Source organism: Erpetoichthys calabaricus, chromosome 4 (genome assembly GCF_900747795.2).
Source record: "Erpetoichthys calabaricus chromosome 4, fErpCal1.3, whole genome shotgun sequence".
Lineage (NCBI taxonomy): Eukaryota > Metazoa > Chordata > Cladistia > Polypteriformes > Polypteridae > Erpetoichthys > Erpetoichthys calabaricus.
The window spans coordinates 10,717,586-10,744,820 of NC_041397.2; the positions used below are offsets into that span (position 1 = coordinate 10,717,586).

The window sequence follows — 27,235 nt, forward strand, 5'->3', positions numbered from 1 at the left end:
CTAAAATATTGAAACCTCTCTTTGGGTCATCATTTGCCTTATCTGCTATATTCTTCTCTTAGCTTCCCTGATATCCTTCTTAATGGTTGCCCTCATGTGCTCATATGCCCTACGAGTCGCATGTCACTTTGTTTCTCTCTTTAAAATCAACTCTGCCATCCTTTTCAACACAATGTCCCACCTGTCTGCTCACGCGCCCTGATCCATGCTCAGTTCATTACTCTTAATGTCCCAGAACACAGAGGATGCCCCTGGTTGTGGTCTCAGGAGTACCGCAGGCCTTCCTAATCAGTACTCTCTGATGGGCCCGACTTCAGAGGAGAGACAGGCCAGGGGTCTGCTCGTTTGTTATTTTTTTTTTTTTGTTATCTGTCACCCTGCTGGACGATGTCACACAAGAGCCCGTGTACCCCCCCACCAAACTCTTATCCACTCAGGGCCCATCTCCGGCTCCAGCAGGAACAGATGGCCACAGTCCAGCTGGGTGACATTTCACCTCTTCTGTTCGGAGTGTTTGTTTTCTTGAAGTGTGATAGGCACGCTTTCGGTCCCCGCAGAGGCGTCTCGTATCGCTTTTGTTCCATGTTGTCTGTGCTGCGCGAAAAGATCAAAAAGCCACAGAAACGACTGTTCCCCTTTAGCCGTCAAGATAAGGGCCAGCCCTGAAAAGCCCCTTTTATGCCCACGCAGAACATATCTTTGGCTTCATTGTACTGAAAATGATTTTATTGTACAATCCCCAAGGAGCGAGAGCAGCATTCACATCCTCAATTTGTTCTTTTTGTTTTTATTCAGATTCAAAGATCTGGCCGACACAGTGCTCGTGAACAAGAAAAAGCTGCCAGCTGAGGAAAAGTGCCGCTCTCTCCTACACCATTGCAAGCTTCAAGGTTGGCAGGTAGGTGGCATTTAAAAAGTTCAGGGTGGCACAAAGAGCAGTGTGACAAGTGAAGCCACAGTGTCATCAGAGAGGTAACCTGATCCTGGTGTGAGCACTGGAGCAATGGGCCACCTTAAAGTAAAGGCAGTGTTTTCAAAATCCAACAGGGATGCTGAAGCAGTAAAGGCAGTTGTCACCAGCTGTTCAAATTGTCATTGTCATTTTTGGCACACATTTACATTGATTTGCTTAGGAGATGCTTTCATGCAAAAAGGTCAACATAGTGGAGTAAACATCAGTGTGACAAGTGTGACCAGACAAGGTGACAAAACTGATCACCACAAGTGTAGAGCTCAGAACAAAATACAAGCGAGCTAGAATGAAATTCACCAAATGAGAGAGCCTGCAAACAAACACATCGAGGAAGTTGGAATGGAGGTGGCCAACTCGTTCTGCACTTTAAAAAGAGTCAACACAATGGGATGAGAGGAGGATTCCAGTGTAGGGGCTTCCACCTCACTAACCCGCAACACGCTGGCATCTTTCTAGTGGCAGGAATGAGGGCGTCAGCGCACGAAGTACACGGGTGAAGCGGTGGAGAGCAGACGTCAAAGTGCACGAAGCTGCCGGCTGATTACGTAGTGTTAGGACAAACACAGAGCGGCCAGGTGCGTAAGGGAGAACTAGCCGGACTATGTTGTTGTATTCTGTTATTTTAGCCTTCAGTATCTCTTAGTGGATAATCAATTTACTGTATATACTCGTGTTTAAGTTCTCTCATGGATAAGTCGGGGCTTGATTTTAGGGTATGATTTCCCATTTTTATATATAATACGCGGTCCGTTTGTCTGTCCAGGATTTTAAATCACCTGTAGCTCGCAAACCATTTGACGGGAAATTTGGTACACATATACTACGTGATGTCTACTGTCCGCTTTCAGGGTGATGATTGACCTCCAAGGTTATTCCTCTTTATATTTTATTTTATTGTAGAATCAACTCTTGGCAGCAGGGCGGCCATCCGGCGTTTGTGTACGGGCGCCGTTCTCATCCCTACCACCTTCGCCATCACTTCCCCTACCTCTTCATATCTTGTCTTCAATCTGCCTCAAGAATGATTTTTCTGTGCCAGCTTAAGTGAAAAATTAAGGAAACGTTCTAAGTAATTGCAACACAAGCACTGACTTAATCAGTTTTAACACGAAAAGATGAAGAAGTGGGCCGCTAGGGTGGAGAAAAGAAGAGCTGCTCAGGAAGCAGCAAACGCATCAACCTCTGAGCAAACGAATGCTAAACGTACAGAGAAAGAGTATGAAGACTATAAGTCAACGGTATATAACGTGCAATGCGCCATTACTAGTATTTTATAATGTCGGTCGTATAAGTCGAATGCGGAAAACTCACGCTGTTGGTCCAAGAGATTACGATATGCTATCGCCCACCTGAGAAAGTCACCACGGAGCACACAGCATTTTTGTTTCTATGTATTGTGTCTACGTGACCACACGGTAATACCCAAACTATTTCGAAGCGACATTTGCACTGATTTGTGTTTTTTGTATCTCACACCCTCATACACCTTTATCGTAAGAGCATCCCTTATCTACGATGGAGCGTTCGATCAGAAGAAAATATGAAGCTGGTTTTAAATTAAAAGTCATTGAAGTGGCGAAAGAAATTGGTAACTGCGCTGCAGCAACAAAATTCAATGTGTCTAAGAAACTGGTGCGAGATTGTAAGAAGCAGGAAGATGTAAAAAAAAAAAAATGAAGTGTCGTATTTTTGAACGGGCGTATAAGTCAGGGTCTGATTTTAAGATCGATTTTTTCGGGTTTCAAGACCCAGCTTATTCACAAGTATGTACGATAGTTTTTCTCCATTTACGTTCAGCTCTCCGACATGTTCTCTTTAGATCAGATCTTCTTTGGGTCTTCCACGGTGTAACGGTGCTGGAGGATTTTTTAACTGTCTTTTCAGAAACGACTAGGTCAGTGGCAGCTCTCACTTTAGTATTAAAAATTTCCGCCTTACTATTTACATTATTCTCACAATTGTAGTAAGCATACAAACAGACTGGTTGCTTATTGAAGCTACAGATGAATCAAAGAAGCATTTTTTTTAACAATATACTTCTCATTAATTTTATCTATCAGTGTTTCTAAATTAAATAGTAAGACGAGTTTCATGACTGATAGCGGAGGTCTGAGGTTCCGAGGCAGAAATAACAAAAAAAACTAAAAATGGAACGTTAATGGTGTCAATACTGTAATGAAATGTAAGGATAACATTCGTGTTCTTGTCAGGACAATTCATCGCCCGAGTCCCAACCCACAATAGTTTCTGGTTGCATGAAGAGCTAAAAAATGTACTTGGAATTACCTACCAGGAACTACAAATGACTTGAGCTCCTAAAAAGTTCCTGATGTCCTCCACCACCATTCTATGCTCCCCATCTTCATTGCTGATGTGGCCTGCGGTACAATAAAGGAATCTCCAGATTAAAGTTGAAATTATACTTTAAAACTATTGGGGAAAGAGATACCCTTGGGTCCTAAACTGCTGATCACTATGTCTGACAAACTGTTCACCATCCAGGACCCTATGGGCCATCAACCTGCATTGTCTCAAAGGAGTACTCCACCCAAAGAATCATTCATTCATTCATTTTTCACCGCTTAGCAGACTTAACATTGAGGCCCATACATCCTTTACCCCAGCCAACTCATACTGTGGGATCTCAAGGGGTTCCCATGCCATCTGAGAGAGATAATCTTCCCCCAGCAAATTCCGGGTCTTCCCCAGGGTCTCCTCCCAGCTGGTTGTGCCTGTAAAACCTCCAAACTGAGGCATCCAGGAAGCACTGGAATCAGATGTCCAAACCACCTCAATTGGCTCCTCTCAATCCGGATGGTCAGCGTCTCTACTCCTAGCCTGTCATAGATCTCTACGCTCCTCACTCTGTCTCTAAGGGGAGAACCCAGCCACTCAGCGGAGACAGCTCATTCCGGCTGCTTGTACCCGCAATCTGAATCTTTCGGTCGTTACCCAAATCTCATGACCATGGGTGAGGTTATGGCTGTAACTTAATTGATAAATCGAGAGCTTTGCCTTCTGACTCATCTCCTTCTTCGCCACTATGGATTGGTATGGCGACCACATAACTGCGGTCGCCGCCCCAATCCGTTTGTCGATGTCACCATCCCTTTTCCCCTCACTTGTGAACAAGACCCCAAGGTATGTAAACTCCTTCATCTGAGGCAGTAACTCACCTACCACTCGTAGAGGACAGTTCACCTTTATCCTTCTGAGAACCAAGACCTCAGTTATCAAAGAATGATATTTTCCATAAACACTACTGTACGACAAGCAAATGATTACGATAAAGAGTCAGGGTACCAGCCTGTCACCCCTTGGAATTGGTTTAGAAAAAAAAAAAAAAAACATATGCAATTATTGTGGAATCATCTTTGCAGATGCGAATTTTCAGAACGGAACTGTCCCAAGATGGCAGAGCTTCCAGTTTTGGGAAGATGTGTTTTGTCTTGGTAGAGTAATATATTACTCTACTTCCCCCTTTTGTATTATTAATGTGTAGCCTTTGTCAGAATGCCTCAAATCTCCCAGACTTACCACTGTTTATATTGTATTGTACCATATAACTTCTCCCCACCATCCCTTCTACATTTATAACCTCAGTAAATTAGGTGTAGTAAAAGACAAGCAGAAGTTAAGTTACACTTTAAATAACATATTATTGATAATAGATAGATAGATAGATAGATAGATAGATAGATAGATAGATAGATAGATAGATAGATAGATAGATAGATAGATAGATAGATAGATAGATAGATAGATAGATATGAAAGGCACTATATAATAGATAGATAGATAGGAAAGGCACTATATAAAAGATAGATAGATAGATACTTTATTAATCCCAAGGGGAAATTCACATACTCCAGCAGCAGCATACTGATAAAAAACAATATTAAATAAAAAACAATATTAAATTAAAGAGTGATAACAATGCAGGTATACAGACAGATAATAACTTTGTTTAATGTTAACGTTTACCCCCGCGGGTGTAATTGAAGAGTCGCATAGTGTGATGGAGGAAGGACGCCAGTCTTCTAAGGAAGTATAGCCGGCTCTGTCCTTTCTTACACAGAGCATCAGTATTGGCAGTCCAGTCCAGTTTATCATCCAGCTGCACTCCCAGGTATTTACAGTGGGGCAAAAAAGTATTTAGTCAGCCCCCAATTGTGCAAGTTCTCCCACTTAAAAAGATGAGAGTGGCCTGTAATTTTCATCATAGGTATACCTCAACTATAAGAGACAAAATGAGAAAAAAAAAATCCAGAAAATCACCTTGTCTGATTTTTGAAGAATTTATTTGCAAATTATGGTGGAAAAAAAGTATTTGGTCAATAACAAAAGTTCATCTCAATACTTTGTTATATACCCTTTGTTGGCAATGACAGAGGTCAAACGTTTTCTGTAAGTCTTCACAAGGTTTTCACACACTGTTGCTGGTATTTTGGCCCATTCCTCCATGCAGATCTCCTCTAGAGCAGTGATGTTTCGGGGCTGTCGTTGGGCAACACGGACTTTCAACTCCCTCCAAAGATTTTCTATGGGGTTGAGATCTGGAGACTGGCTAGGCCACTCCAGGACCTTGAAATGCTTCTTACGAAGCCACTCCTTCGTTGCCCAGGTGGTGTGTTTGGGATCATTGTCATGCTGAAAGACCCAGCCATGTTTCATCTTCAATGCCCTTGCTGATGGAAGGAGGTTTTCACTCAAAATCTGACGATACATGGCCCCATTCATTCTTTCCTTTACACGGATCAGTCATCCAGATCCCTTTGCAGAAAAACAGCCCCAAAGCCTGATGTTTCCACCCCCATGCTTTACGGTAGGTATGGTGTACTTTGGATGCAACTCAGCATTCTTTTTCCTCCAAACACGACGAGTAGAGTTTTTTTCATCTGACCATATGACATTCTCCCAATCCTCTTCTGGATCATCCAAATGCTCTCTAGTAAACTTCAGACGGGCCTGCACATGTACTGGCACTGCAGGATTTGAGTCCCTGGCGGCGTAGTGTGTTACTGATGGTAGCCTTTGTTACTTTGGTCCCAGCTCTCTGCAGGTCATTCACTAGGTCCCCCCGTGTGGTTCTGGGATTTTTGCTCACCGTTCTTGTGATCATTTTGAATCCACGGGGTGAGATCTTGCGTGGAGCCCCAGATCGAGGGAGATTATCAGTGGTCTTGTATGTCTTCCATTTTCTAATAATTGCTCCCACAGTTGATTTCTTCACACCAAGCTGCTTACCTATTGTAGATTCAGTCTTGCCAGCCTGGTGCAGGTCTACAATTTTGTTTCTGGTGTCCCTTGACAGCTCTTTGGTCTTGGCCATATTGGAGTTTGGAGTGTGACTGTTTGAGGTTGTGGACAGGTGTCTTTTATATTGATAACGAGTTCAAACAGGTGCCATTAATACAGGTAACGAGTGGAGGACAGAGGAGCCTCTTACAGAAGAAGTTACAGGTCTGTGAGAGCCAGAAATCTTGCTTGTTTGTAGGTGACCAAATACTTATTTTCCACCATAATTTGTAAATAAATTCCTTAAAAATCAGACAATGTGATTTTCTGGATTTTTTTTCTCATTTTGTCTCTCATAGTTGAGGTGTACCTATTATGAAAATTACAGGCCTCTCTCATCTTTTTAAGTGGGAGAACTTGCACAATTGGTGGCTCACTAAATACTTTTTTGCCCCACTGTATAGGTCTGCACCCTCTGCACACAGTCACCTCTGATGATCACGAGGTCCATGAGGGGTCTGGGCCTCCTAAAATCCACCACCGGCTCCTTGGTTTTGCTGGTGTTCAGGTGTAGGTGGTTTGAGTCGCACCATTTAACAAAGTCCTTGATTAGGTTCCTATTCTACTCCTCCTGCCCACTCCTGATGCAGCCCACGATAGCAGTGTCATCAGCAAACTTTTGCACGTGGCAGGACTCCGAGTTGTATTGGAAGTCTGATGTATATAGGCTGAACAGGACCGGAGAAAGTACAGTCCCCTGCGGCGCTCCTGTGTTGCTGACCACAATGTCAGACCTGCAGTTCCCGAGACGCACATACTGAGGTCTGTCTGTAAGATAGTCCACGATCCACGCCACCAGGTATGAATCTACTCCCATCTCTGTCAGCTTGTTTCATATTTATAGATTTTCTGTCCAACCCCTACAGCCAATAGGGCGTCTTGGTACTTAAAGGCTTCTGATACAAACCAGATCCAAACAGCCATACTTCAGACCAATGGGGGCACAGAATACCTTCACACCTGCCCCTGTGAAGCTTGCCAGTTAGGCAGTCTGGCTTTCCTGTTTGAGGTGACTGAGAGAGTCCTGCAGAGAATCACTTGCCAAACTGGTTTGAGGCACTTCCACCAAACCCTGTCGTAAAGTTACAAAGAGACTCAGTCCTAAAGTGGGGAAGGGGTTCTTAAACCATCAAACCATTGCTGTTATTATCAATAATGTAACACTAATACCACATGTGCTTTGCCTAAGTTACAAATAAAGATATACAAAATATTTATCAACTTGTATGCAAAATTTCACGTCACAACAAGATGTTCATGCCGTCAATCATCCAGTCTGCAGAGGGGGAGGAAGAGCGAGAGAGCGAAAGGCATTAGGACACGGCGCCAACCCCTGGAGTGGCAGTAGAATTACAGCCACCAGAACACTATGCACACCCGCGTGTAGTTACTTACCCCACGAACTTTATAGTGACAGCCGAGAACAATTTTTCACATCTTGTGTTTTCATGCAGAAAGGAGGTAAGAAAGTTTAAGACTAATTGGTAAATGGCAATCTATAACAAAACGTCCATGAAACATCCATTTAAAAAATATTTGGGCGTTACGCGTGTCACATAATTTGCATGCAACGATACTTACAACATTTAAAAACCATACGAGGGGGTACCCAAAAATAACCGGAATCTGTACCTGGCACACTTATTTGTGAATTTCGCCGCTAGGCGTAACGTACTTACAGTATTCTTTGGTAGTCTGCCGAGTGTCGTTGCTCTGAATTGTTTGTACACCATTCCGTGGTCGGTTTTTCTTGGTGCTTATTAAACGTGTTTGGCGATTTTTGTGATAATAAAGAACAGAGAGAGTCTGCATTCAATTTTGTTTTCTCTTCGGGGAAAACAGCTGCTGAGACTGTAGTGATGCTTGAAACTGCGTTTAAAGAGGAAGCTTTAAGTAAAACTCGGGTCTATGGGGGGTTTTCATGTTTCAAACGAGAGGAAGTGTCATTTGAAGACCAGTCGAGATCTGGCCGACCTTCCACAATTAGGAATGATGAAAATCTTGAAAAAGTTCGCAATGCGATTTACGAAGATCGTCGTCTGACTATTGAAGACATTTCTGAATTGACTTGTGAGTCTTGGAGTTCTTGCCACCTTCCCTACTCACCTGATCTTGCGTCCGTGCAACTTTTTCTTGTTCTCGCATATGAAAAAGGAACTGTGGAGGAAGTCAATGAAAAATCGCTGCAGGCCTCGGACAACGTTCCTCTTCAGCGTTTCCAAAAACGTTTCCAACAGTGGGAAAACCATTGGGACGAGTGCAGTCATTCACATGGAGAGGACTTTGAAAGAGACTAAAGTTTCAGTAAGTCAAAATTACAAATTTTTTTTTCTCAATTCCGGTTAATTTTGGGTACCCCCTCGTATTTCCAACTAAAATATTTTTAAATAAACCACTTCCAAGTGAGGAAGGAACGCATACAGTAGCTACTCGCGCGTCCATTTTTGTCGGTTTTAATACCAGGACTCGTCTCGCAGATCGGACATGTTTTTTTTGGGTTTTGGTGACTCAGATCACTCGTGTACAAACGTATCACCAGACACGTCGGTGCCGTTTCGGAGGTTTCACATTACAGTTCGATACAGCAGAGATCATGTCTACTTCTGAATCAGAATTGGGCAATGAGGTGTGCCCTGTGAACATAGCAAACGTTTTCCACCCAATCCAGCGTGCCGTTCAGATCTGATAATTGCACGGTGCGTGAAGCTTCAGGGCGTCCAGCAAATTATAAAGAGTCCTGACCGTTGAAGGAGGCAGGTCTTCACGTCAAATGTTCATTCGCGTATGCGAGCGTCTCCACGTGTTCCTTCTTCGTTCATGTGAGAATCGATTTCTATAGAAATATCTTAGTGAATTGACATGTTTTGGACATTGTGAGAAAGCGACTGGCTTGATTATGCGACACGACTAGTGTGAGATTTCTTTTTTTTTTCTAAGCCATCACTGTAAAGCGCATTTAAGCAAAATGTGGTTATTGGGGGCGTACTGCTTTCAGACCAGACAGATTTATAGGCACTCCACCCAGTTATCAGCCCTGGTTAACACAGTTCAGGATCCCAGGAGCTGGAGAAGCACATCCCATCAGTGTAGTGCACAAGGCAGGAACCAATGCAGGATGGGGTGCCAGTCCGTCATCGAGCAGGTCCTGTTGGAATCACAAGTTAAAGGATTTTGGAGTGGGAAAGACATGAGAACTTCATACAGGCTGCAAATTTGAACCCAGGTCTCTCAGGCTGTGATCTCCTCTAATTATATAAACTTCTTTTTTCTCTTTTTTTCCCAGTTAGTTCTTCAGCATGAGCTGGCTGTAACTTTAACAGACAAACCAAAGTCTCTGCCCATGGCAGAGCACGACGGCGGTGAATTATTTCTGTAATAATTAGGTGTCAGAAGTACTCTGATGTATGGTGATAACTTCTACTGCCTTTTTTGTTTCATTGATTAACAGCAGCAGGGTTTTAGCGTTGATGATCTGCTTCCACATGTCAATGGATTAATGTCAGCTATTAATTCCTGCCATCACCACACTGAGGCTGGTTCATCGTCTCAAGTGGTGGAATTTCTCTTTTAGTAGAAATCAAGTAAAACAAGTCCCCGTGGCCCACTTGCTCGAGGTGTGTAATGACTCATGATTTGTAAATGGACCCTGAGCTCTGGTTACTTGGAATATTGATGGGAGAAGTGCAACGTGATTGGATACGTTCAGCTACAAGGACTTCACCTCTGCGTATCAGATAGTCAGATGGATACACATGAAAGACACTATATAATAGATAGATAGATAGATAGATAGATAGATAGATAGATAGATAGATAGATAGATAGATAGATAGATAGATAGATAGATAGATAGATAGATAGATAGATAGATAGATGTAAGGCACTATATGATAGATAGATAGATAGATAGATAGATAGATAGATAGATAGATAGATAGATAGATAGATAGATAGATAGATAGATAGATAGATAGATAGATAGATGTGAAAGGCACTATATGATAGATGGATAGATATGAAAGGCACTATATGATAGATAGATAGATAGATAGATAGATAGATAGATAGATAGATAGATAGATAGATAGATAGATAGATAGATAGATAGATAGATAGATAGATAGATAGATAGATAGATGTGAAAGGCACTATATGATAGATAGATATGAAAGACACTATATGATAGATAGATATGAAAGACACTATATGATAGATAGATAGATAGATAGATAGATAGATAGATAGATAGATAGATAGATAGATAGATAGATAGATAGATAGATAGATATGAAAGGCACTATATCATAGATAGATAGCCAGATAGATGTGAAAGGCACTATATGATAGATAGATAGATAGATAGATAGATAGATAGATACATAGATAGATAGATAGATAGATAGATAGATGTAAGGCACTATATGATAGATAGATAGATAGATAGATGTGAAAGGCACTATAAGATAGATGGATAGATATGAAAGGCACTATATGATAGATAGATAGATAGATAGATAGAGAGATAGATGTGAAAGGCACTATATGATAGATAGATATGAAAGACACTATATGATAGATAGATATGAAAGACACTATATGATAGATAGATAGATAGATAGATAGATAGATATGAAAGGCACTATATCATAGATAGATAGCCAGATAGATGTGAAAGGCACTATATGATAGATAGATAGATTAGATAGATAGATAGATGTGAAAGGCACTGAATAATAGATAGATAAACATGGAAGGCAGTATAAAATCGATATGTAGATAGAAAAGGTACTATATAATAGATGGACATGAAAGCCACTATATAGTAGATAGACAACCATGAAGGTCACTATATAATAGACATGAAGAGCACTATATAATAAATAGATAGACAGACATGAAAGACACTATAATTCTGCAGATAGATACATAAATGTGAAAATACCTTATCTCGTACATTTGAAAGGTATTGTATGAAGGACAGATGTGAGAAGACACTATACATTATAATAGACATATGTGAAAGGCATTGAATATTAAATAGGCAGATATGAATAGCTATTATGTGATACATAACTGGAAGTTTAAAGGCACAATGTATTAGATACGAAGACCACTTTATGTCAGATAGATAGTTAGATGGAAAGGCACTATATAATAAATGTTATAATGCACAGTAAGATAGATAGGGAGGTAGAGATGCAAGGCACTGTATGATAGACATACAGCCAGCTTTGACGGAGACAGTGTGGCGTGGAATGCCTCGCAGGACCCCGACTCCGCGCTCTCCCTCTACTCATGCGGCGATGGTTGTGAATTGTCCCCCGGCAGGGCGCTGCGCGGTTCGCCTGTTGTGAGGCTCCGTACGCAGTGCTGAATGGTGCAGTTGCGGCTGCACAAAGCCAAGTGTGCGGGAGGAGCGTGGGTGTTGTGTGGGCCGAGTTAAATCATACACGAGGGAGACAAGGGCTGATGATTCAGTTGTAAAAGCCCTGAAATGATCCAAATGTGGGCGGAACGCGTGTATTTTTCATGTTACACCCCAGCGAGGCCACGGAGGAGCCTGCATGATTAACAGCGGCGGTGGAGGCCGGTGTGGGGGTGTCTGACTTGGCTAATAATTACGGACAGCGGGAAAGGACAGCGCAGCTCCTCCTGTAAACTCAAATGCTGCACTTGACGAGGTGACAGCACCAGCCGATGCCGGGGTGACCGCGTATTCCAGGGACTGATGATAAGAAAGCTTTGCTATTTTGTGGTGATGCTGATGGGGGTGGGGGGAGTTGGATTCTTAATTCATTCTTTTACTGCTCGAGCCTTCATTCTCTAAACACCGCGACTCCCACACACGTCTCGAAGCGCTACTACAGCCTAAGAATGAAGCAGTCAGCAGGGCCACGTGCAAAGGAGGGGAGCGGGCAGCCATTCGACAACGGGCAGCGCAGGTCACGGCAGGGACAATCAGTCAAGAGCGAGCAGCAGCAGGAATGGAGCTGCCACCCTTATGATAAAACACAAATAATAATTCAATGAACAAGCTATAAATCAACTAAATAATGCTTAAACATTCTGTTCTCAATGTTATTTTGAATATGACTATCTATCTATCTATCTATCTATCTATCTATCTATCTATCTATCTATCATATAGTGCCTTTCATATCTATCTATCTATCTATCTATCTATCTATCTATCTATCTATCTATCTATCTATCATATAGTGCCTTTCATATCTATCTATCTATCTATCTATCTATCTATCTATCTATCTATCTATCTATCTATCTATCTATCTATCTATCTCAAATCCTATCAACTACGCTATCTATCTATCTATCTATCTATCTATCTATCTATCTATCTATCTATCTATCAAATCCGACCAACTACGCTATCTATCTATCTATCTATCTATCTATCTATCTATCTATCTATCTATCTATCTATCTATCTATCAAATCCTACCAACCACGCTATCTATCTATCTATCTATCTATCTATCTATCTATCTATCTATCTATCTATCTATCTATCTATCTATCTATCAAATCCTACCAACTACGCTATCTATCTATCTATCTATCTATCTATCTATCTATCTATCTATCTATCTATCTATCTATCTATCTATCAAATCCTACCAACTACGCTATCTATCTATCTATCTATCTATCTATCTATCTATCTATCTATCTATCTATCTATCAAATCCGACCAACTACGCTATCTATCTATCTATCTATCTATCTATCTATCTATCTATCTATCTATCTATCTATCTATCTATCAAATCCTACCAACTACGCTATCTATCTATCTATCTATCTATCTATCTATCTATCTATCTATCTATCAAATCCTACCAACTACGCTATCTATCTATCTATCTATCTATCTATCTATCTATCTATCTATCTATCAAATCCGACCAACTACGCTATCTATCTATCTATCTATCTATCTATCTATCTATCTATCTATCTATCTATCTATCAAATCCTACCAACTACGCTATCTATCTATCTATCTATCTATCTATCTATCTATCTATCTATCTATCTATCATGCCATTAACTCATCCAGTTAAGTGAAATTGCACTATATAATATAATATAATATGATTAGCAAATATGTGTTTATACCTGCTTATATAATATATATAATGCCTTTCATATCCATGTTATATAGTGTCTTACATCTACTTGTTATATTGTACTTTTCATATCTATCTATCTATCTATCTATCTATCTATCTATCTATCTATCTATCTATCTATCTATCTAGTGCCTTTTACATTATCTATCTATCTATCTATCTATCTATCTATCTATCTATCTATCTATCTATCTATCTAATATGTATATAGAGCCTTTCACTCTATCTATCTATCTATCTATCTATCTATCTCTCTCTCTCTCTCTCTCTCTTACTGTCTGTGTGTTGCTCGATTAGTGCTGTCTGGGGTGGGCGTGTTCGAGTCGTGGGAAGCCGACGGGCGTCGAGCTCTCTGTGTAAGTCTTTTACTTTTTCTTTCTCTTAGTTGTTTTTTCTTAGTGTTTTGTCTTAGAATTGTTTTTTTTGATAGCTTTTACTGTTTAAGACGCGGCTTTGGCGGTTATCGCCATGGCCGTGTCCAAAGGCAGGGCTCCTGGTTTGTTACCAAAGGCTTTTGAAAATCTTTCACGCCGTCATGGCGCAAAGGTCCTGGTGGACCCCCAGGTTTCTGCCGAAGCATGTGTGGTGGGAGTAGGAAAAGTTGTCGGTTATAAAAATGTCCTATCCGCCTCCAGAATGAACAAGGCTGTGGTTGTTTTTTTAAACGACGAGTCTTTTGTAAATACACTCGTTGAAGAAGGGGTTGTTATCAATGGCGCATTAGTTCCTGTCCTGCCGTTATCAGCGCCTGCGAAGAAAGTTATTGTTTCTAATGTTCCACCTTTCTTAAAAAATGATATTTTACTAAGGGAATTGAAACGTTATGGGCAGATAATGTCTGATATAGTATTGATCCCACTTGGCTGCAAGATGCAGGAATTAAAACATGTGGTCTCCTTTCGGAGACAAGTTTATATGATTTTAAATAACATGAATGAGGAAATAAACGTGGCGCTCAGGTTTAAGGTAGAGGGCGATGATTATGTAGAATTTGTCACTTCAGATACAATGAAATGCTTTAACTGTGGCAGAGCTGGACACAAGGCGGCACAGTGCAAACATGAACCTGGGGTGCTGCCGGGCGGCTCCGCTCCGATTAAGGAGAACAATGACGGGGTTAACGATGAAAACTGCGAGTCTGAGTATGAAAGTGAGGTGGATAATATGGAGGATGATGTGTCTGTGTGTAATGATCGGTTGGAGGGTGCGGGTGTTGTGTGTGATCGGCCTGCAAGCTTTCTGTCTGTAGACGCTCCAGAGAAGAGCGCGCTTCTTGTTGCCAATGAAATGCCGGCTGAAGCTAACAGTGCAGTGTGTAAAGTAAGCACAGAGCCTGAGACCAGTAGCAGTGAGGGGACGACATTGAACGCTCTTTCCGAAGGAGTTGCGCCAGTCGCCACTGCTGTGAACGAGTCTCAGGTAACCGATGAAACTGCACAAGTTCAGGCCGCTGAGAACGCACTGCTGACGAAGCAGAGCTCGGCGCAAGTCGTGGAAAGGCAGCTGAGTGAGAGGCCGATGGACGAGGTGTGTGCCGTGGAGAGTGGGAGTGCAAGTGTGAGCGAGAGGGATGAGAGTTTCAAAGTGCCCCGTCATAAGCGAAAGAATAAATCGGAGAATACGAAGTCTGCAAAGGAAAGCCTCGTGTCCAGCGAGCCATCCAGTGAACGCAGCCACTTGTTTAAAAGTTACAGTGACTGTGATGTGGGTGACAGGGAGGATGCGGGCAGTGACACTGACGCCTCCGTGAGAAGCGAGTCCTCATCAAGGTATACACTCGGAGGCGGATACAGCACCGCAAGTATTCGGTATTTCTTGGAATTTATTGAGGGCAAGAGAGGAGTTAAAGTGGAGGAGCACTTCCCAGATGTTCAGCTCTTCCTGGTGTCAGCACAGAGGGTGATGCGCAATGCCGTACAGCTTGGTATGGACCAGAAAGAGTCCGTGAGATTAAAGAATCTGATCAGTAGGGTTAGGAAATCACTGCTTTAATCATGATGGAGGTAGTTCTACGTTTCTTTTATTCGTTTGTGTTGTGTAATTTATTGGTCACTCCCTTGTGCTTTGTATTAATGGACTCTTTACATATTGGGAGTCTAAATGTAAATGGGTGTAGGGGAGACGCAAAAAGGGCTGCTGTTTTTGATTATTTAGGGCAAAAAGGCCTTCACATAGCACTACTTCAGGAAACACACACCGATATTAGGAATCAGTCGGACTGGTTACGTGAATGGGGGGGTCAGGCTGTGCTTAGTCACGGATCCCATATCAGTGCTGGGGTAGCTGTGCTGATTTCCAAAACTGTAAATTTACAAATCACTAATATTAGTGAGGTGGTGGCTGGGTGCCTGCTGATGGTGCAGATTAAAGATGGCGATCAGGACCTCGTGTTCATTAATTCTTATGCACCAACAAATGGTCGAGAGAGGATCTGTTTCTTTGATTCATTGAGAAAGGTGGTGGAATCGTTTATTAATGGGGAAATTCTATCTATCTATCTATCTATCTATCTATCTATCTATCTATCTATCTATCTATCTATCTATCTATCTATCTATCTATCTATCTATCAAATCCTACCAACTACGCTATCTATCTATCTATCTATCTATCTATCTATCTATCTATCTATCTATCTATCTATCTATCTATATACAGTTAGGTTCATAAATATTTGGACAGAGACAACTTTTTTCTAATTTTGTTTCTGTACATTACCACAATGAATTTTAAATGAAACAACTCAGATGCAGTTGAAGTGCAGACTTTCAGCTTTAATTCAGTGGGGTGAACAAAACGATTGCATAAAAATGTGAGGCAACTAAAGCATTTTTTGAACACAATCCCTTCATTTCAGGGTCTCAAAAGTAATTGGACAAATTAAATAACTGGAAATCAAATGTTCATTTCAAATACTTGGCTGAAAACCCTTTGCTGTCAATGACAGCCTGAAGTCTTGAACTCCTGGACATCACCAGATGTTGGGTTTCCTCCTTTTTAATGCTCTGCCAGGCCTTTACTGCAGCGCCTTTCAGTTGCTGTTTGTTTGTGGGCCTTTCTGTCTGAAGTTTAGTCTTCAACAAGTGAAATGCCTGCTCAATTGGGTTAAGATCAGGTGACTGACTTGGCCATTCAAGAATTTTCCATTTCTTTGCTTTAATAAACTCCTGGGTTGCTTTGGCTGTATGTTTTGGGTCATTGTCCATCTGTATCATGAATCAATTTGACTGCTGTATTTAGCTGGATTTGAGCAGACAGTATGTCTCTGAACACCTCAGAATTCATTCAGCTGCTTCTGTCCTGTGTCACATCATCAATAAACACGAGTGTCCCAGTGCCACTGGCAGCCATGCACGCCCAAGCCATCACACTGCCTCCCTCCACCGTGTTTTACAGATGATGTGCTATTCTTTAGATAATGAGCTGTTCCACGCCTTCTCCATACTTTTTTTCTTGCCATCATTCTGGTGGAGGTTGATCTTGGTTTCATCTGTCCAAAGAATGTTTTTCCAGAACTGTGCTGGCTTTTTAGATGTTCTTTAGCAAAGTCCAATCTAGCCTTTCTATTCTTGAGCCTTATGAGTGGCTTCCACCTTGCAGTGCACCCTCTGTATTTACTTTCATGCAGTCTTCTCTTTATGGTAGACTTGGATATCGATACGCCGACCCCCTGGAGAGTGTTGTTCACTTGGTCGGCTGTTGTGAAGGGGTTTCTCTTCACCATGAAATGATTCTGCGATCATCCACCACTGTTGTCTTCCGTGGACGTCCAGGTCTTTTTGCATTGCTGAGTTCACCAGTGCTTGTTTTCTTTCTCAGGATGTACCAAACTGTAGATTTTGCCACTCGTAAAATTGTAGCAATTTCTCCGATGGGCTTTTTCTGTTTTCACAGCTTAAGGATGGCTTCTGTCACCTGCATGGAGAGCTCCTTTGACTGCATGTTGTCTGTTCACAGCAAAATCTTCCACATGCAAGCACCACACCTCAAATCAACTCCAGGCCTTTTATCTGCTTAATTGATAATGACATAATGACGGACTTGCCCACACCTGCCCATGAAATAGCCTTTGAGTCAATTGTCCAATTACTTTTGAGCCCCTGATATGAAGGGATTGTGTTATAAAAATGCTTTAGTTGCCTCACATTTTTATGCAGTCATTTTGTTCACCCCACTGAATTAAAGCTGAAAGTCTGCACTTCAACTGCATCTGAGTTGTTTCATTTAACATTCATTGTGGTGATGTACAGAACCAAAATTAGAAAAAAGTTGTCTCTGTCCAAATATTTATGGACCTAACTGTATCTATCTATCTTATAGTGCCTTTCATGTAAATACGTTTTTTCCCCTTATGTCTCCCTTTGAGTAGATGATCTTTTGTCGATTTATTATTCATGTCTTCCTGAGATTCTCCAGCCCGCTTTCCTCACACCAGATTGTATCTGTTGATGTCACTGATGCATGTCTCTCTCTCTCTCTCATTCCTTCTTCTCGTTCTCCCTCTGATCGCCTGATGTATTAGCCGTATCCCCCCCACCCCCCCAATGTCCTCCTGCCATTCCGGTACGCGGAGTTCACAAGCCTGGCAGCCCAGTGTTGCTCATTAATTTCCCCCCCCTGCTGTGTTTTATATTTAGATGGGCCACAGCAAAGTGTTCCTGAAGTACTGGCAAGCTGACCATCTCAACGACCTGTGCCTTCAGATGCAGAAGAGAATTCTAACCTGCCAGAGAGGTGAGCACCACATTGGGATTATTTCTGTGTGCAGGGGGCTCCTTTAGCAGTTAGCGGCGTCTGAATGGATCTGCTTGGCCTTTTCTTTTGCTCTCCTGTGGTTTGCACAGTCCAGGGTGAGTTCTGAGATTCTGGGTATCTCCTGAGGATGGTGTCCAATGTAGAGCATAAGCCTTCTCAGTCTGTCCCTTTCGGTCCCCGTTGGGTGGTCCTGAAGGTTCATCTGACGCGTGTTGTGATTCTCAGTCAGTTTACTTGTTATGGAGGCACCAATGAAAACAGCGTGACTTTCTAAGGACAGAGTGGGTTAGAAGGCGCTGATGTGACATGTAATTGAAGTCCTTGATAGCAGAGTGACCTTGAGCTTGTGCTGCAGAAGATGAGTTGAAAAAGGACGCTGAGAGCAAATCTGTAATATAATCTACTTGTAAATGTACAAACACATTGAGTGGACAGCTAATTATCATGAGTGAAGTGACAAAGCACTAAATAACCAAAAATCCAGCAAGCCCCTTTGTGCTTCACTTGGCCTGACTTAACACGACTTTTCAACTCCTGTCTGTTTCGTGGCGTTGACACAACTAGAATTTGATGGGACCTCCTGCAAAACAAAATAAATGAATGTGAAAGTAAATTGAATCCAATTTAAAAATGACCACCATCAACAAGATATGTCAAGCCTGTAAGCTGCAAAAAAGGTCCACGGTCATAAATGTGGACATGATGGTACCTGGGGCTGTCATGATCAGGAAATTTTAGTTGACAATTAAATTGTTAATTGCAATTAATTGTTCTTTTCTGTTCATTTTATACCACTGTTACATTATAAGCCTGATAACAGCTCATTAATACACATACACCTTATGATGAAGAAGAGCCATTGATTGGCATTGAACATTGGAGTATTTAAATAAAAATTAGTTTTTGCACTCTAGAAAAATCTATTTAAAACACATGACATTAAATATTATGATGGACAGCACTGCCAGGATTGGCCCCATTCCCTTTAGCAGCTGGCAGATTGGGTGAGGCTTCGGAACAAGGCTGTATGCCCCTCCAGCCCTCTAGATGGCAGAGCTCCTGGGCTTCAGACACCCACAAGGAATGTTAAGAACTGGGGTCCAATAAGGGCAGCGCTGTAGGGGTCTGTGGCTGCTGTCAGTTGGGGGGGGGGTTTGGCTACAAGGGAATTGCACTCCCTACTTTATGGGACTTCCTTGGGCTTCCACTGGACAATGCCCTGGTACTGGAAATACTCTCGGGTCTTCAATAAGAGGAACCACAATGGCCTTATCCAGGTGAGTCAGAGCTGGGAGAGGAGATGGGCGTCTGGGAGGAAAATCAGAGAAGACAAGAAGAAGAAGAAGAAATACGGGTGGTGCATAGATAGATAGATGGATGTGAGAGGCACTATTAGATAGATAGATAGATGTGAAAGGCACTATATGATTGATAGATAGATAGATGTGAAAGGCACTATATGATTGATTGATAGATAGATAGATAGATAGACAGATCTAACCTAGTGAAAGGCACTATATGATAGATAGATGTGAAAGGCACTATATGATAGATAGATAGATAGATGTGAAAGGCACTATATGATAGATGGATAGATGTGAAAGGCACTATATGATAGATAGATAGATGTGAAAGGCACTATATGATTGATTGATTGATAGATAGATAGACAGATCTAACCTAGTGAAAGGCACTATATGATAGATAGATTTGAAAGGCACTATATGATAGATAGATGTGAAAGGCACTATATGGTAGATAAATAGATAGATGTGAAAGGCACTATATGATATATAGATAGATCGATGTGAAAGGCACTATATGATAGATTGATGTGAAAGGCACTATATGATATATAGATAGATAGATTAAGAAGGCTGACAGAATGTCAGGTTATATAGCGCCTTGATGTGTGGAGTACAAGTCACAGGAGGTTCTCAAGCTTCATAACACACTGGTGAGGCCTCATCTGAAGTCCTGGGTGCAGTTTTGGTCTCCATAAAGACATAGCAGCACTAGATGTGGTCTAGAGAAGAGCGACTAGGCTGAGTCCAGGGCTACAGGGGATGAGTTATGATGAAAGATTAAAAGAGCTGACCCTTTACAGGAGATGAAGAGCAGACCTGACTTGAAGTGTTTAACATTATGAAGGGAATTAGTCCAGTAGATCGAGACGGTTACTCGTCAAGAACACAGTTGGAAACTTGTGAAGAGTAAATTTCACACAAACATTAGGAAGTTTTTCTTCACACTCAGAACCACAGACCTGAGGAGTAAGTAAGTAGTGTGGTGGACAGGAGGACTTTAGGGACCTTCAATACTCAACTAGATGTTATTTAAGGACTGGTGATCTTTGCTGGGCTGAATGGCCTGCTCACGTCCAGATTGTCCTAACGTTCTCAAGTCCAAAGCCTACGCCTCTCTAACAGTACGGCTGTCTTTCTAAGGTGGGGTTTGAGTGCTGAGCCTTTGTGACATACAGTCTTATTGTTCTTGTTATGTCCGATTTCAGTTTAGTGCATTAGAACAATCCGGATGAGATCAGGCCATTCAGCCCAACAAAGCTCGCCAGTCCCGGTCACTTAATTCCTCCAAAATATCATCACTTGATTGGGTGTTGCTTTGTTTTTATATTTTATTCCTTAAATTCAAAAGTAAAAACAAGCCAAATGGAGCCTGTTTGTGAAATTCCACGAGATTCCCTCACGAAAGTGTAGTTGGATGGAGATATTGATCGTCTGCATGGTTTCGGCTTTACAGATGAATGCGCACAGATATTTTGCATTGCATTATTGACGGTTTGCTCTCACTCTGCGCACTATTCTTTTTCTTTCATTTTGCCAGTGGTGAGGGGATTTCTTGCCCGCCAACGGCTGGTCCATGAAAGGAGCCTCAGGCGCCAAGCAGCCACTGCTGTGCTGGGGTTTCTAGAAGGTGTAGAAGACATGGGGCTGAAGACTTTTGATGACTTGGTTATCCAGAATGCCTCGGATATCACAAGAGAGAACGATCGCATTCGGCGGGTCCTGAGTGAGAGCAGTGAGGGTCTCGGCAAAGAAGAAGGATTAAAACGGTAAGCTGAGCCTAGAATCTGTGCGAGATGGCCATAAAAAATAAAGCCACGTTGATATTTATGACAGCCGCTATATAAGATAGGTCAATACGTTCAAATAAAATGCATAGACCACATATATAAGAATTCTATTTATGTTTCTTCTGCCTGTCTAAGACATTGGCCTTTCAAAATGGGGATTCACTGCCCTCATCTTAGTGTCACGAATGTGTTGCTGGGAATGGTAATTAGTCATGGGGGTGGGGGCTTTGGGGGGATGTGCAGACGCCATTATAGGGGGTGACGCACAAATAAGTGTCTGTAAAATTTTTTGTCCAATGTTTCAGGCTGAAATCATCAAAGGGGGATCCTCTCACAGCCCCCACCAAGGGTCTGCAGATCCCACTGTGCATGACATGGCTGGGTGGCCATGCACTGCATTGTTTAAGGCATGATCAGCTCTCTGTTAATCTATCAAGTCACCCAGGGGCCCTGTGATGGTCTTAATCCAGCCTTGGTTATCTCACTGTGTACTGTTGGAGAAAATGGAACGAGGCACTGTGAGGTGTTGGGGCCACCCCAAAATCCCCATTCGTAAACAGCAAGGCTAATAAAGAACACAAAAGGGGAAAAACAAATGTTAGAGCCGAACCATGGCTGCATTTCTAATCAAGTAGTCAGCGCTTCTCTGGGCTGGTTGTGGGGGGTCTAAAACCGAACACCAACTTCGGGCCATCACGGTGTTTATGAAAGTTCGGCGCCAGAAGAGATGTCACCTCCAAATTTAATGTCACTAATTTTCATATGACTCTCGAGCTGGAAGATGAAGAGCAGTTAGTGCAAGAGCTGTCACGCTACCAGTGCTCATCACTCCATACCTGTACATAACGATATCCATCTTAATATAAAGGTAAGTGTTAAGTGATAAGTGTATCTGTGGGTAGTTTTTGGTTGTTATGACTGATAGCACCTCACAGACACTTGTAGAAATGCATTTTATTATTACAAACATTGTGATGCGCCATCTGTTGGAATGGTACATGCAGTAATACATTCTGATGGCTGTTGCACTGCAAATGGTAACACTGAGATCTTATGTGAATTATTTAGATTTAAACCCTTCTTAGACGGAGAGCACAGTTAGTTCTATCTATCTATCTATCTATCTATCTATCTATCTATCTATCTATCTATCTATCTATATATCTATCTATCTATCTATTATATAGTGCCTTTCATATCTATCTATCTATCATATAGTGTCTTTCCTATATATCTATTTATCTATCTATCATATAGTGCCTTTCCTATATATCTATTTATCTATCTTTTATATAGTGCCTTTCACATCTATCTATCTATTATATAGTGCCTTTCACATCTATCTAATTTATCTTTTATATAGTGCCTTTCACATCTATCTATTATATAGTGCCTTTCACATCTATCTATCTATCTATCTATCTATCTATCTATCTATCTATCTATCTATCTATCTATCTATCTATCTATCTATCATATAGTGCCTTTTACATTATCTATCTATCTATCTATTATATAGTGCCTTTCATATCTATCTATCTATCATATAGTGCCTTTTACATTATCTATTTATCTATCTATTATATAGTGCCTTTCATAAGTATCTATCTATCTATCTATCTATCTATTGTATACTTTTTAAACTTACACTTTTACTGTAGAACTTCAGTAAAAACAATATTTGGAATTAAAATTTTGTCAATATCACATTGAATTTTGATTCCATGTTTGGACTTAACATCATGACAACGCGACGTATAACTGTCCGTGAGTGAATCTCTAACGAATAAACCAACTTTTTCAACTGTTTGTCCCTGTGATTTGTTAATTGTCATAGCAAAAGCTATTCTAACAGGAAACTGTAAACGTTTTAATACGAATGGCATATCAAGATCTCCTTTGGTGTCTCATGTTATCCCCTGAAGATGTACTACATTGCCTTTCTTGTTACCTGTTAAAATTTTACATGTCAGAATTGTTCGACCAATTTTGAACACAACTAATCTTGTCCTATTACATAGCCCATCAATCAGACATCAATTACGCAATTACATTAAGATACGTCCTTCTTTGAACAGTAATTCGGCCGGTGGAACACCAGACGTTGTTAATGGTTTTAAATATTCTTTGTGATATTGTAAGTTGATGTTTTAATCTTCTGCACCATCACCACTGACTGTTCCATCATAGTCTGTTGATACGTATTTAACCAATTTGCTGTGTAACCGATCGACAATTTTCGTGTTAATTCGTTTGACTTCAACATTTCTCAGTGCTAGGATTGCCCGTGTACTCATTTCTTCTGTTGATAACCCTTCGGGATGAAATTCTTCATTAAAATTTGGACATAATAAGTCTTCTTTAATTGGGAACTTAGCGTGAGGAAAACGTACAAATGTATAAGTGCTGAGAGCACAGGAACTGTGTCTGACAAAGGCATTCACACGAATGAGAGGTGAGAGGACCGTGGGCGTGGGTCGTGAACCGGAAATGGTTGAGAGGAGGGTGGGATTTGAGAAAATCTCTTGCCAATAGTCTTGTCTGGCTGAGAGGAGGGTGGGACTTGAGAAAATCTCTTTGAAATATCCTCGTCTCGTTGAGAGGAGGGTGGGACTTGAGAAAATCTCTTGCCAATAGTCTCCTCTGGTTGAAAGGAGGGCGTGACTAGAGAAATCCTCTTGCCAATAGTCTCGTCTGGTTGAGAGGAGGGCGGGACTTGAGAAAATCTCTTGCCAATAGTCTCGTCTGGTTGAGAGGAGGGCGGGACTTGAGAAAATCTCTTGCCAATAGTCTCCTCTGGTTGAAAGGAGGGCGCGACTAGAGAAATCCTCTTGCCAATAGTCTCGTCTGGTTGAGAGGAGGGCGGGACTTGAGAAAATCTCTTGCCAATAGTCTCGTCTGGTTGAGAGGAGGGCGGGACTTGAGAAAATCTCTTTGAAATATCCTCGTCTCGTTGAGAGGAGGGTGGGACTTGAGAAAATCTCTTGCCAATAGTCTCCTCTGGTTGAAAGGAGGGCGCGACTAGAGAAATCCTCTTGCCAATAGTCTCGTCTGGTTGAGAGGAGGGCGGGACTTGAGAAATCCTCTTGCCAATAGTCTCGTCTGGTTGAGAGGAGGGCGGGGACTTGAGAAATCCTCTTGCCAATAGTCTCGTCTGGTTGAGAGGAGGGCGGGACTTGAGAAATCCTCTTGCCAATAGTCTCGTCTGGTTGAGAGGAGGGCGGGACTTGAGAAATCCTCTTGCCAATAGTCTTGTCTGGTTGAGAGGAGGGCGGGACTTGAGAAAATCTCTTGCCAATAGTCTTTTCTGGCTGAGAGGAGGGCGGGACTTGAGAAAATCTCTTGCCAATAGTCTCCTCTGGTTGAGAGGAGGGCGGGACTTGAGAAATCCTCTTGCCAATAGTCTCCTCTGGTTGAGAGGAGGGCGGGACTTGAGAAATCCTCTTGCCAATAGTCTCGTCTGGTTGAGAGGAGGGCGGGACTTGAGAAATCCTCTTGCCAATAGTCTCCTCTGGTTGAAAGGAGGGCGGGACTTGAGAAAATCTCTTGCCAATAGTCTCCTCTGGTTGAGAGGAGGGCGGGACTTGAGAAATCCTCTTGCCAATAGTCTCCTCTGGTTGAAAGGAGGGCGGGACTTGAGAAAATCTCTTGCCAATAGTCTCGTCTCATCTGAAGATTTTCTTTTTTTTTCATACCAGTCTGACATTATGTCATTTATCAGGGTGGGGTCCACCTCCTGCAGGCTGAGACGAGTGACGCTCCCTGGCTTCATGTGACCAGTGTGTGCTCTCTACCCTTAGCCCCTGTGGAGCCTCCTACATATGGCGTTCTTCTTCCTGCCATACATTGAATGTAATCCAATGTACAACATGCGGTCGGCAAAAACAAGAATGCCTAGAAGATTATGAGCTGTTGCTGTCAGCTGTCCTTTAAAGGAGCAGCATATGGTAAAAAGAGATTAAGGCATAGATAACAAATGAGAAAATGTGTATCATATTATGGAATTAGTGGACTTAAAGCAGACTTAGCGTGTTGTATCCAGGATTAGTACAGTAAGACAAAGCGTGCAGGCGGACAGGCGAGCGCACAGCAGGTGATACGGGAATCGCGTGCAGGAGAAAAAAAAAATTGTGTGCTCCCCGTCGCATGTATGTTGCTTGCATTCTTCAAATTTTGGGAAGGAAACCTCAGAAAGGCATTGTACCGATCTGCTGCCACAAATCATATGTGTGTGGTGGGGGGGCGGGGGGTGTCTCCATTCCGGGATAACAGAAGTGAGTGACGGGGTACGGGGTAGGTGGACGCTCTGAGGCCACGACTGTGTTTTGACTAGCAGTACCAGGGGTGGGGTGGGGTGGGGGACGGGACGGTGGGGGGTCACCTTTTCTCTCTTTGGAACGACACACCCGGTGACCTCTTTTCTTGCTTGTTTGTTTTCTCTGTCTCTCTTAGGGCTCCCAGTAAAGGCTCAAAGATGATGAGTGAAGCCTGTACCGGGGGCTGCCGGATTCCCAAGCACTTCCACTCCAGCTCCATGCCCATCCCTCTGGCTGTGGACAGTTTGGTACACACCGCGGTGGCGGCGGTGGCAACAGCGGGCTCGTCAATCAAGTCTCCGTCCCTGCAGTCGGTGTTCAGCATGGATGACAGCAGCGGGTTGCCGTCGCCTAGGAAACAGCCTCCGCCAAAACCAAAGAGGGACCCCAACACGAGGCTGAGTGCTTCATACGAGGCGGTCAGTGCCTGCCTGTCGGCTCCATGTAAAGAAATCCCCAATGAAGGTTAGAGACGTCATCCTCCCGCCTTTGCTTAACTGCTGACTGAAAGGCCCCTGGGACGTTGTGTTTTTTTTTTTTTTGATTCGGCCAATTTGTCAATAGCAAATAACCAATCATCACGGTGGTCTCTTTTTCATTTTTTTGCTAGCAGGTTAAGTGACAGGGTCAGGGAGTCACTAACAGCTGGTGATCTTCTAGTGCATATGCATGTGACCATCCAGCTTAAAGGGGCTGCGGTTGCATTGTTTCCTTATCTCTATGGAGTGAATGTTAGCAGGAGTGGCCAACTTGTGAATTTATAAAGCGCCCTTCATGAAGAAAAGATGGTCTTTGATTGCTTCAGCATATCTTAGTCACTTAATGACACCGCAATGTCCACAACACACACGTTTATTATAATACTATTCACAATAATATTTACACACTATGGCAGTCCTTGGTCCAGGCACTCCTGTACAATCCTGGCTCTTCTCGGCAACAGCAAGCTCCGGTCCTCCTCAGACTTCGCCCCACCATCGGCTCCGGAAGCAACGTCCTCCGACCAGCCAAACGCCTCCTGATGGTTTCCCCCTACGAGGTAGGCACCCGGAAAAATGTGATACTCTAGACGCCCCAGGCCAATTCCCGCCTGGGTCTGGTACCCCACTTCCGGAGGCAGCTTACATGGCCTGGCCGGTTCTTTAGGCCCGCCAGTCCTTTCGTCGGCGACGGGCTTCTTCAGGCCACCCGCTTTCATTAGGCCGCGCCTGGCCGTCTTCTTGCCCATCGGGAGGTGTGGTGTCCTCAGGGTCTTAGTGCGACTCCACCAAAGGACTGCGCTGTTTGCCAAAACGTGTGCATGTCACGGGAGCACGCGTTCCCCGCACCGCGCTGAAACCGTGCGTGTCTCGTGATGATGTGCCGGGCAACTTTACAAATTATTTTAACAATGGGTCCCCGCCTTGTAACATCTGGGATGCCATGTAATAGCTAGCCCGGCCACAGACAGACATGACACCGCAATGTCCACAACACACTCGTTTATTATACTACTATTCACAATAATATTTATACACTATGGCAGTCCTTGGTCCTTCGGCCGCCTCCACTTCTATCTCGCAAGCTCTGTCCACTTCCACCCGACTCCGGCTCCTCGAATGGAGTGAGGCGGCCCCTTTTATAACGCCCCGGATGTGCTCCAGGT

At 42.6% G+C, this 27,235-nt stretch overlaps 1 protein-coding gene across 2 annotated transcripts in view; it reads left to right on the forward strand.

The window, feature by feature from the left end:
- The window catches only part of myo16 (myosin XVI), a 774,098-nt gene that overhangs the window by 679,111 nt on the left and 67,752 nt on the right, over window positions 1-27,235 (forward strand). For both annotated transcript variants that reach the window (XM_051926297.1, XM_051926296.1), the window contains exons 28-31: window positions 796-898; window positions 18,063-18,159; window positions 21,025-21,253; window positions 25,727-26,055. In XM_051926297.1, the coding sequence (XP_051782257.1) occupies window positions 796-898; window positions 18,063-18,159; window positions 21,025-21,253; window positions 25,727-26,055 (758 nt within the window). The remainder of the gene's footprint in view (window positions 1-795; window positions 899-18,062; window positions 18,160-21,024; window positions 21,254-25,726; window positions 26,056-27,235) is intronic.